At 40.3% G+C, this 12,444-nt stretch overlaps 1 protein-coding gene across 49 annotated transcripts in view; it reads right to left on the reverse strand.

Annotated features, from left to right (window-relative positions):
• Positions 1-1,225: 1,225 nt before the first annotated feature.
• The window catches only part of TTN (titin), a 272,145-nt gene continuing 260,926 nt past the window's right edge, over positions 1,226-12,444 (reverse strand). For all 49 annotated transcript variants that reach the window (XM_078327295.1, XM_078327278.1, XM_078327313.1 and 46 more), the window contains 8 exons: positions 12,128-12,433; positions 11,165-11,758; positions 5,426-11,034; positions 5,145-5,301; positions 3,735-4,426; positions 3,490-3,643; positions 2,672-2,974; positions 1,226-2,542 (listed from right to left, as the gene is read on the reverse strand). In XM_078327295.1, coding sequence (XP_078183421.1) covers positions 2,244-2,542; positions 2,672-2,974; positions 3,490-3,643; positions 3,735-4,426; positions 5,145-5,301; positions 5,426-11,034; positions 11,165-11,758; positions 12,128-12,433 — 8,114 coding nt within the window. In that variant the 3' untranslated portion in view covers positions 1,226-2,243. The remainder of the gene's footprint in view (positions 2,543-2,671; positions 2,975-3,489; positions 3,644-3,734; positions 4,427-5,144; positions 5,302-5,425; positions 11,035-11,164; positions 11,759-12,127; positions 12,434-12,444) is intronic.

The raw sequence follows: 12,444 nt of genomic DNA on the forward strand, positions 1-12,444 counted from the left end.
CCATTTCTTGAATGTTGACTGTTTGGCTGCCCTAGTCCCCAGAGAATTGTCCTGGCCAACAGGCACTCCTCTTCACTTGGGAAGGTTAGTTCCCTCTTCCATCCCTCCTCAGCTCCTCAGCTTACAGCCTGTAGCCATTGACTAGTTGGTAAGGGGGTACCAAAGGTCAGTCTGCTTGCTCCTAGATGGAACCAACTTTGTGGTACAATTGAAGCTCCCTGTGAGATCTGGCTGAGGTTTCTGCTGAGACCACGTTTTTGCTCAGTTTTCTTCCTCTGCCCTATCTGCTGGCTGCCCCATGCCCTTTTTTTCTGGGAGTAATAGTACCTCAAAGAATTACTGAGACAAGAATACCTGTCTCAGGCTCTGCTTTTAGGGAATCTGACTTAACACAGAAAACTTGCCAAATAAATTAATGAAGACTCAAAATCTTCTTCTGGAGAATTAAAATTGACAGTACATTTGCTTCAGGTTTGGTCACCTGAACCTACATTAAGGAGGTCAATTTAGGCAAATAACATCATAGGCTTATGATTAGCAAACTGAAGTGGACAAATACAGATAATTTTGGCATTATTTTATTGCCAAGTCTAGATCAGTTGTTTAAAAAGCATAGTAGAATGATACAATTTAAAATAGTGTCAATCTTCCATATAGTGTAATTCTACCATGCTTTTGAAACAATTGGTTTAGATTTGGTAATAAGAAACTTCTTTAGTTCTGAGGTCCTTTATCTGTTCTGTCTCAGTTTGGAGCTGCAGTAGTCAATATGGATTCAGTTGCACAATGGGACATTTTCCCTGAAGTTGTCATTTTCTGTTCACTATGTTCTTTGAGGGACAGGATCTATACCATGATAATCATCTTTGTATTGTTCCCTGTGGTGTTTGGCACAAAAGACTGTGAACTGTAGATGTTCAAAATCCATCAAAGATTTTGAATCACAGCTGATTCTGAGTTGAATCAGCTCTCCTAAAATATTTTTCTTGACATATTTAGAAGATAAAGTTTTGGGTATAAATATATCCACAAGAACTATGTCTAGGCTTTTAAAATAAAATTGCTGAATACATCTAACACAGTAATTTAAACATTTTCTTAAAAGAACTTATTAGCATGGGCTGTTTTGAACTTGAGTTGCCTTATCTATCTATGATTTTTTTGTGATACATGAAGGTGCATATTTTCCCACCCTAGAATTTCACAGAAAACAACCAACCACACATTTTGAGGTGCAGATAGCTTGCTTTATTTTGTTGTTACTATCTCAAGGAGGTCCAACAACTATAACTAACAACTGAATTTATACTTGCATGAAAAGAACTACATCAAATTAACATTGTGGGCAGTTAGTAATATTGTTGTTTTAAATTTAACGACAGCTTTATTTGTTGTTGTTCTTTAGTTTTTGCTGTGGCTCATTGCTTAGGTGCCCAGGTTTTTCAGGTGCAATTAAAATTTAGAACTACCACACGAAGGCGTTGGCTGCACCCCGGGACCTCCAAGAGCTGACACTGCTCTGGCATAGGAATACTTGAATAGCTTGGTTAAATGAAGGGATGGCCAGGAGATGTTACTTTTCCAAGCTATCCAGGCACTCTTTATGTCAGAGACAGTGTAAAAGGAGCGAACAAAGTGTTGGCCGTTACACTTTGCTCTGGTAATATTTGTCATAATTTCATGTGACATCATCAGAGAAAATGTAAGACGTTAAAGTGTTGCTTACAGGAGGGTAAATGCAAACATCACCAATGCCTTACATTTCTGATTCAATAGGTATTGGTGCATATGTCAAGTGATATGCACAGCATCATCCTCTTAGGTGGATAGGACATCTTCAGTGGGGAATTTCTCAACCCACTGAGGCATACTTAGACATCAACAGTATGTTGAGGCACAAAGATTGATTAAATGTTGAGCAGGGTATTCGTTCCATAAGAAACTTTCTCCTACCAACAGTTAGTTTCAAAAGTTACATTTTAAAATGTCATAAAATAAATGGTACAAAACTTTATAACCGTTAATCCGGCTATATACAGTATGTACATGTCACTAGCAAATGTATAATATTCTTAGGTCAACAATTATGAAAAGATTGAAATGAATATATTTGAAGTTTGACTCATTTAGGTTGATACAAAACTACTTTTTTCATTAAATATTTACAGATCAGAAAGATTAGTCCATGTGAAATGTTTGTGAAAAGTTAAGGATGAGTGTAGAGTATAAGGACACAGGCCCTCTTAAATGGATCGAATATGTATATTCACAGTGGCAGAGTCAGATCCAAATTCATTCCCTAAACTCAGGGTATAAAGTCCACCATCTTGTTTCTGTACATCCATGATGATCAGGGTTGTCAGGTCATCTGTGTTTTCAATGTGGAACCTCCCCTGTTGTTCTTGATTGTGAATTTTTCTTCCACCACAGGACCATGTTACTTCTGGGGTAGGCTCACCCGTGAAAGCACAGGCTACAGTTAAAACTTTGCCTTCATCAATGCTGATATCAGATGGAAGAGCTTCAATTTTAGGTGGAATTCCTTTATGGAACAATGACAAAAACGTCTTAGGATCACTGGAAAAATAAAGATTTGCTTTCTACTGAATTGCGTATACTAAAGACTATACCATGCCACTTGGCTACCTCCACCAGTAATTTTATTGCTCACCTCTTATGCCTGCTTTAAGCATTTTACTAGTTGAACTTTCCAGTTGTGTCATGCTAGATTTTCCCATAAAGCTGCTGGAACTCATTTCTACAAAAGACTCTTGCATGGAGGACATGCTTTGGGCAGACATGCTTGCAAATTTCATCTCAGTCATGCTGCTAGCACTGCTGCTGCTGAAACTGCTGAAGGAGGCCTCCTGCTTGGAGGCAGACATTTGGACTGACTGAGACGAGACGCTTCCTTGCAAGCTTGTGTCACCACTTGTTCTCAATACTACCTCTTTGGAAGGTTCTTCAACTAGAGCTGTGGAGCATAGCAGATACACAGTGAACATCAATGACATCTGGTTAATTGGTGACATATGACGCTGACTTACAGAAATGGAAACTTCAACACACGCACAGCAACATAATCCAAACAATTTGCTGTTGAAGCATAAGCAAATACATACATACATTTGTCAAGAGCTAGCTCAATGTCTCCAAAAAATGAATCCTTATATTTCTATCATTACATTACATGCAGGTGCTAGGAATCTCTAGGAGAAAAATGATTAGTCATGTAGAAAGTAATTGACATATTGTGTATCCTGAAAATAAATGTTACAGGGCAATTGGTAGCTTTATTTTGAAATGTAATCTATCCAAGTTTCTGTGTGGCTATAAAGAAAGTTTGACTACAAGAATGAATTCACATAGGATGGCTATCTCTCTTTCACGTGGAATTTAACAAGGCTTAGAGTTTTCTGTGCTTGAAAGAGGCAAAAAATCATCTAAAGGTCTTAAGTGCATAAGGAAGAATGGTAAGGAGATACTTACGAAGAACCATTAAGGAAGCTGTAGCTGAACACTGGCCACGGAAATTTCTGGCCTTAATTGTGTACTTTCCACTGTCACTGACCGATGCATTTCGGATTTCGAGAGAGTATACATTTCTGGAACGACTTATGCTGACATTTGAAGAAATAGAAATCTAAGATGAAGGAAAAAGAAAAGAAATGTTGAAGTTGTTCAGATGTGAAAGACATGGTATTTAAGTTTTCAATAATCATAATTAAACTTACTGGCAGGTTGTTTTTAAACCATTCGATTTCAGGGGATGGCTCGCCACTGATTTCACAAGTGAAGAGAACATTTTGTCCTTCGTTAATATTTTGAGATTTCGGCTGTGAGATGAAGGCTGGAGCATCTGAGAATTCTTTGCTCAGTGTCAAATCATACTGACACTTGATGATTCCTTCCCTGGTTTTGCCTATGCAGGTAAGGATTCCTTCATCTCTGTGACTGGCTTGCTTGATGGTTAGGGTCTGATCGCTGCCTGAGACACCGTATCGGTACTCCTCAGAGTTGGTCAGCTCTATGCCATTCAGTACCCATTTCACATCAGTGGCACCAGCAATATTGGCTTTTAAAACCACTCTTTCACCTTCTGTTATGCTCATCTGAGTAGAAAATGCTTTAATCTCAGCATGAGTTCTGATTTCTTCTGATGCTTGTGATGTTTTTGTGATTTCCTCATGGACAATGGATTTTTCCAGGGAGGTAGCTGCTGACTTCTTGACTTCTTCAGAAATCAGAACCTTTGACGCTTCCTCTTTGAGGGCTAACTTTTCTTGAGATTTCACTTCTGACATCTTAATTTCTTCAGACATTAGGGCTTTTTGGGAAATTTCCTCTTGAACAACAGCTCTCTTCTGAGATATAATTTCAGAAGACTTTTGAGTAGAGACTGTCTGTGCTTCAGTATCTCTTATAGCTAAAAAAAGAAACCCCTGTAAGGCAAACTTAATTGGAAAGAGACCCCCACCTTTTGCTCTTCTAGATTCCGCATGTGAACAATATACAAATAAAAAAGTCAACTTCTTCATGCAATATAGGTAATACCTAATACTTGCTCAATTCCACTTTTGGAAAAGTTTTATGTGTGACTTTTGAGATCAGTGTAATGATTCCTTAAACTAAACTGAGCCAAAGATGATTTGTATGACTTAAGGAAAAAAGTCTCAAAAAGGATTTAGGAGACGTGTGGATTTAGGAGATTTTGAATAACCAAAACATTAAATTATCTTTCAGAAGATTGAAATGAAAGCAAACTAATTTTAATTGGTAAAATAGTTCTTTAATTAACTTTGTACTACTTTGGAAAATTAGCAAGTGTGAAGGCTTAGGCAAGCAGTATCATTTTGTATATTCACTGACTTTATTCTTAAATATTCCTGGGGGCAAGGGCTGACGTTATATAATCTTATATAATACCACATAATAAGGAACTTAATAAATGCTTTTTATGCTCACAGAAAAGCATATGCTAACTTCAAATTTGTGTGTTTCTACATTGGTGTACAAATGGCATTCTGGAACTAGGAAAATAATTTTAATACTTTCTTGTATGTGTGTATAAGGGAGGATGTCTGAAACTATTTTCATAATATTATCTTCTGAACAAATATTGGTAAAAACAAAAGCCAACCTACCTTTTATTGTTAATTTGCAGCTAGAGGACACAGATCCGGCTGAATTTTTTACTGTGCAAGTATAAAGTCCACTGTCGGAAGCATCAGTCTTACGAATTTCTAAGAGGAACGCTCCCTTGTCTTCAGAGAGTTTATATTTACCTCCTTGTATAATAGCCTATAGAATGCAAATGATTTGCATTTTAAAAAGTGATTTCATTTTAAGCTTTCTTTGAATGGGGGATTAAGGGAGAGGTTAAATTTTAGAAGATAAAAGTAAGAGACATTTAAGAACTGGTTACCTTTCCATCCTTTGTCCAGATGACAGTTGGCTGGGGTTCTCCAGTAGCCTTAACTGCAAATTTAGCAACACTGTCTGAAGAAACAGTTGTATCCTGCAACCCAGTAACGATTACTGGTTTTGAGGAAATTGGTTCAGGAACTTTTGGTTCAGTTTTCCTGGTTACGGTTGACTCCGCGGTTTTCTGATCTGATTTCTTAGTTTCTGATATTTTTGATACCTTCTCATGGATACTCTTAAAGGCTTGCCCCATAAACTGGAAGTTGGTTTTAGAAGTTCCACCTTCACCAGAAACCTCACAAACATATTCTCCCTGATCAGATTCAGTGAGGTTATGTATTTTGAGCTCATAGGTACCATCTGCCGAATAATGAAACTGGAAATGCCCATTTTCCTTCAGTTTCTTGCCATCTTTATACCAGGTGACCTCTTTTGCACTTAATACACTGCTTTCAACAGCACAGGTCAGCTTTGCAATCTCTTTAGAAGCTTCTGCTTTCAGGACCTGAGTAATCTTTGGTGGGGCAGAGACTGGGAGGTGATGAACTTTCTCCGTTGGTGTTGGTTTTGTCTCTGTGGGTGATACGGCTTTGGGGTAAGAAGCTTCTGGAGATTTTACTCGTTTTGGAGACTTAACTGTTTCTGGGGATTTCACCCGAGGCTCTGGGGATTTTACTCTTGGTGGTGACGTCACAGCCTTTTCAGTTACCCTGGCCTTTTGAACAGTCAGAGTGAACTGTGCTTCTTGTTTCCCCTCACCGTTTTCTACCACCACACTGTAATTGCCCTCATCGGAAGCTTGCACTGAAGATATCTCAAAGGTCGATTTATACTTGGTGGTGGTCACTTGGTGGCGGGCAGAAGTACTTAGCACTTGTCCTCCACGCAGCCAGGTCACAGTTGGTACTGGCTCACCATCGGTGTCACAAGAAAACCTTGCAGACTCGCCTTCATAGACAGTCATGGACCGTGGTTTTGTTAGAATTCTTGCCGCCAAAGTCGTCTTGATCTTTCTGGTTGTGGATTTTTCTTCCAGCGACTTTTCTTCTATTGCAGCACTTTTCATTTCTGCAGATGCGTAGTGTTCATATGAGGAGAGACTTTCCCTTGTCTCTGTCATCTGTGATTTCACTTCCCTGACAGAAGAAGCAGCTTCCATCTCAGACGTTTTCTTAAATGAAGAAACAGCATATGCCTCTGTTCTTGTTAGCTCAGGGAAAACAGATCTGGGAACTTCTTCGTCTCTGCGCTGGGAAGCATAGGTGGTATAATCCCCTCCTGTTACATCCAGTGTTGCATAATCAGAAGCTTCACCCTTGTAGTTGGTGCACACAGCACGGTAGGTTCCACTGTCATCAATATGACAGTCCAGAATTTCCAGAGTCAGGACTCCACTTGTGTTTGTGTAATGAATCTTACTGCTCTCTTGGAGTTCCACACCATTGTGGTACCATTTAACTTCGGCAGTTGGCTTAGACTGAACATTTAAGATAAAACGTGTATTTTGGCCACATGGTACCCTGTGTGAGCGCATTCTCAATGTGATTCGAGGGGCATGGTCCAGCGTGAAAGGCTGCTGACTCAAAACTTCATACTTCCTTTCTGATGTCTTCTGAGTTTTTAAAGCAGCTTTCATGGACTCATACCTGGAAAAGATATCAAATCTTGCAGACCTCTCAAATCTTGAGAGTGATCTCTCACTAGACACAGGGCTGGGGGATCGTGGGCGAGTTCTCTCTGGAGTAGGGGACCTTCTTTCTGTGTCATCTTCATATTCTTCAGCCGGTTGTGGACGTGACCGGATCAGCTCGGACACTGGCCTCATTAACTCAATGTAAGTTGGAGACAGAGAGCGCCGTCGTCTCAGTAGTCTAGATGCGGATGAGGATGATTCTCTTTGAATACGTTTTGAGATTTCGTATTCTTCCTCAATTTCTGTTATTTCTGTTACTTCTCTTTGCTGCCTTGATTTCTTTCTAGACTTTTCCTCCTTTGACATGTGGTCAAGCTCGCTTTTGTATTCTGAGAGACGCTGGGTGGCCATAACTGGGCGAAGCAACTCTTCATCCTCCTTCTCAGCCATGATTCTTTGCCGTTGCTTTGGCTGTCTGTATGATGCCTGGGCATGCCTTTCCCGCAGTTCTGCATAACTTGTACTAGTTTCAGCCTTTGTTGGGATGTGATAGGTTGAATATCTGAAGTCTTTTCTTGTTTCCTCCACCTTGACATGAGGTTGTGGTGAAGAGTAACGTAGGCTAGAAAGCTCAAAGCGTGGAGGGCTTCGGCTTGGGGGTGAAGCTGAAAAACCTAACTCAAGCTCTTCTTCAAGACGCAGCCTCTCTTCCTCTGTTCTTTTCATTGCTAAGTAGTCATCAATGGGGAGGAGTAATTCTTCATCAGAGATGTCGCCAAGAGAACGTCTTCTAGGTCGGTAATAGAAGTCATAATCAGGAGAAGGTGTACGCCGGCGGGCTGGTCTCACTATCTCAAGATCATCTTGGGACAGTTTAGGAATACGCCATTTAGGTCTGTATTGATCTGTAATGCGTGGAAGAGGCATCACATAGAACTGTTCCCATCTTGAAAGGCGGATGCGCTTGGGTCGTTTCTGTACAAGTCTGTCAAGTTTCCCAGGCATTTCATATTGATCACGTATCTTTTTATACCATTTCATGTCAGACATGGGCACGAACTGCTTGATGTGTTGGTCTTCTTCTATGGTAGTCTGCTTGTACTTGCGTGGCTCTGGTACATCATAAGGCATCCGGAGCTTTCTCTCCTCCTTCTTTTCTTCTGTCTCAAGTCTAAATTCCCCTTTCACGGTCTTGGTGCTTACAGCTGGTTTGTAAAGGACAGCAGCTTCTCTCAGAGCCTCTTTAGCTACCTGTGTCAGTGGTACACTCTCAGTTCCAGAAAGAATTTCAGCCATTCTGAGGGTTTTGTCAATTTGTTTTTGTACGTGTCGCTCACGCTCCTCCTTACTCTTGAATTCCTGTTTCTTGTACCTCAGGCGTTCCACTTGCAGGTGAGCCTGGCAGCTGGTGGACCCAGCCGTGTTAGTGGCTGTGACTCTATAATAACCTGTGTCTTCAGGCAAAGTGTCCCTGATGTGCAGAGCATAATAATCCAAACCTTCATGGAAAATTTCAATGTTAGGCCCAAGGGACAGTGGCTGACCATCTTTCTCCCATTTTAATGTTGGTGGGGGGATGCCAGACACTCTGATCTCAAAGCAGACACTTTGGCCTTCTTGGCATTCTGCATTTGCCAGTAACCTTTTGAACATGGGTCTTAAGGTGCTGTCTGTTGGAGGTGGGTGTAGGGTTACTGTCAGCTTTGCTTTACAGCTGTCTTCACCGTATTTGTTCCTTGCCACAATAGTATATTCAGCGTCATCATCTATAGTGACACTGTTGATTGTTAATTGGTAAAGACCCTTGTCTGACTCAAATATGTACTTCTTGTCATCATCACCTGGTTTGATTTTCTGACCTGATTTATACCATGTTACACGAGGCTCTGGGTGGACAGTTATAGTTACTCCAAACCGGACATTTTCACCGACATAAGCTGTCTTATTATAGAGAGGCAGTGTAAACTCTGGTGGCCTTTCTAGGAGCCTCATTGTGTCTGTTCTGCGCTTAATTTTCTTCATGGTTCTACGGCAGTAATAGTCATAAACTTCTCTCACACCTTTAACAAATAGCTCTGCGTAAGAACTGTCTTCACCATAGTCATTGACTACTTTGCATCTGTAAGTACCATCATCGAATTTGGTAATGTCTTTGACATAGAGAGTGGCCATTCCATCTTCATAGGTGATTTCATATTTCTCACTGTTCTCCAGCTGTCGGACCCCAAAGTACCAGGTCACTTGAGTAGACTGATCATAATTTTCAATTTTGCATATGTATTTGACATGTCCTCCTTCTTCACCAACTGCATGCATTATCTGCCCAGAAATTGGGCCAATTTCAATGGATGCTACTTTAACTTTAGCAACACTCACTCCCCTCTGAGATCGAATCGCACCACCACAGGAGATCCGGGCTGCGGACACAACCATGTTGAGGTCTTTCTTGATTAGGGTGTGGTAATAACGCCGGTGTTTTAATGTTCTGATAACTTTAGTACTGACTCTTTCTATCTTCTGCTTTAACCATGGGTGCTGGAGAGCCTCCGATGCTGTCATGCGAGACTTTCTCTCTTTCACTAACAGCCGGTCAATAAAATCCATGGCTTCAAGGCTAATCTCTTTGAATGCTTCTTCATCGAAAGTATATTCAGCATTCATGATATTCTCAATGATCTGTTGGTTAGTTTCAGCCAGGAATGGGTTGATACCACTCAATAGCACATATACCAATGTTCCAAGTGACCACATGTCTGTGGCTGTGCTGACAACATCATGCTGGTGGACTTCAGGTGCATAGTATTCTGGGGCAGTGAATAGAAGCCTGAAGTTGTCCCCTGGTTTCAGTTGACGGGCTTGACCAAATTCTATGATCTTAATGGTAGAGCTTCTTCTGGTTTGGTAAATGATATTTTCTGGTCTAATGTCAAAGTGTCCAATATTATGACTGTGCAAGAACTCAAGTGCTTCACAGACCTGGCGAACATAACTTACAATTTCTCTTTCATTAAGTTCAAAAGCACTTGTGTTAATGCGCTCAAATATGTCAAGTCCCGATATAAACTCAAAGATCATAACTAATTCTTCCATGCTTTCAAATGATTCATGGAGGTATAAGATGTTTCTATGCCTAGCAATGTTCAGAATGGAAATTTCCTTCTTGACCAAAACTTGATCAGTCCCTTTGACTTTAACAAATTTGGCCATGTACGTCTTCTTTGAGGATGTTTCAACACAACGATGGACAATTCCAAACTCACCACGCCCAAGATCTTCAGCAATCATATATTTCTCATATAGTTCCTTGGTTGAAGAGTGAGATGCTTTAGTCATGGAGACTTCCCTGGTTTCATCTACCTCTTCATCATAGTTCATTGCTCTGGTCTTATCTTCTTTGGTTATGGTTGGTTCTGAAGGCTCAGATGGCTTGCTCAGACCAAATTTATTTTCGGCTATTACACGGAACTGGTAACTTGTTTTTCCAAATAAGTTGATCACAGTATAACGTGTTTCTCGGGCCTGTCCTACACGGAGCCATCTTTCTGCAGTAGTTGCACATTTTTCAACAATGTAGTTGGTGATTTTGCTGCCACCATCAGAGGCTGGCTCAGTCCATGTTAAGTTGACAGAATCTCGTGAGACATCACTAACTTTGACTCCTCTGGGTGGGTCAGGAACATCAGCCACATCCAGTTCAACTGTCTTCTGATCAATTCCAAATCTGTTTTTAGCACAGACCACATAGAAACCAGCATCCTTTCTCTCTACCCCATTGGGGAAAACGAGTGATGTGAAGGATCTTGTGACAATAACTTGGTAGTGGCCATTATTGTCAATGAGATCTTGTCCCTTCTGCCAGGTGATCACAGGATCTGGTTTGCCACTGAAAGGAATCTTGATGCTGACCACTTCACCTCGGAGAGCATGAACTGCTCCCATGCCTTCAAGAGTTTTAGGTAGGTGTATCTTAGCTGGAACTGTATCAGAAAAAAATAAGAATGTATTTTAGCAACACCACCTAATAATATCTGTTTAAGTGCAGTATCCCCCACCCCCAAGTTAATAACTCATCTAGCCTCAAATTGATGATAAACAATTTATTTTTACCTTCCACTTCCAAGGAGGCAGTGCCAGACACAGATCCCCCTTGGTTGGTAGCTCTGACTTGGTAAACTGTGGCATCATCATCTGTGACACTTGCAATGATGAGCTGGTGGTAGCCACCCTTAAATTCTTGAATCCTATATTTTAATCCATCTGCAATGATTTCTTTGCCTTGTCTGTACCATTTCACGATAGGTTTTGGATGACCAGTCACTTTGCAGACCAAAGTAGCATTACTCTGATATCTGACATTTAGATTTCTCAGTTCCTCTTTAAAGTGTGGTGCCTGAATTGGGACATCAGATTTGGGAGTGACAGGTTCTGATATTTCACTCCATTCACTTTCCCCACCTAGATTTTCACATTTCACACGGAACTCATATTCAAGACCTTCAATAAGGTTTGTCACTGAAAAGACAGTTTCTCGAATTTCTTCTGTTGTCACAGAAATCCATTTATTTTGCTTCTTCTCACGCTTCTCAAGATAGTAATTTCTAATCTTTGCACCTCCATCACTGGCAGGTGGCTTCCAAGCCACAACACAAGAATCTTTTGTGACAGCAGTAATAGTTGGTTTTCCAGGAGCACCTGGCTTTTCTATTAAAAACAAAACAAAACAAAAGATTTGAGTCATGAGATGAAACAAGCAGCTTTATTAAAGCTATTTTTTTTTTAAAAAAGAATGTTATGAGTCCAAAATTTTATTAAAAATAGCTATTCCAGAAAAATGAAATTGGTTACTTTATACTAAGACATATGAAAAACCAAAGTTCTATTTTTAAAAAGGGGTTAGGATATATATTTCTCTTTTTAGATATGCAAACATTCAATTAAAGTGAAAGAAAAGGCACTTGTACTTTATCTGAATCTTTGTTATTTCCTTTCAGAATTTCTTTCTGTTTAAAAGAATTTTATGCAAAGATGGAACTTTGCCATAGGAAGATACAGAATTCAGGTTGTACTTACCAAATGGACTCTTAATGATCACAACAGAGGACACTTCTAGAGGGTCACTGATGCCAAAAGTGTTCTGAGCTGAAACTCGGAAGTAATAGCCAGCATTTTCTGTGAGGTTCACAATTCTACAGGTTGTCACTGAGATGGCTGAAGACACCAATTGCCATTCAGCCCCCTCCTTGGCCTCACATTTTTCCACCACATAGTTGGTGATCCAGGAGCCTCCATCATCTGCAGGTGGTTTCCAGCTGATCACTGCAGAGTTCTTCAATAAAGCTTCGATCACAATTGGTCCTGTAGGTTTGTCTGGTTTATCTGTTGGGGAA

Source organism: Callithrix jacchus, chromosome 6 (assembly GCF_049354715.1).
Source record: "Callithrix jacchus isolate 240 chromosome 6, calJac240_pri, whole genome shotgun sequence".
Lineage (NCBI taxonomy): Eukaryota > Metazoa > Chordata > Mammalia > Primates > Cebidae > Callithrix > Callithrix jacchus.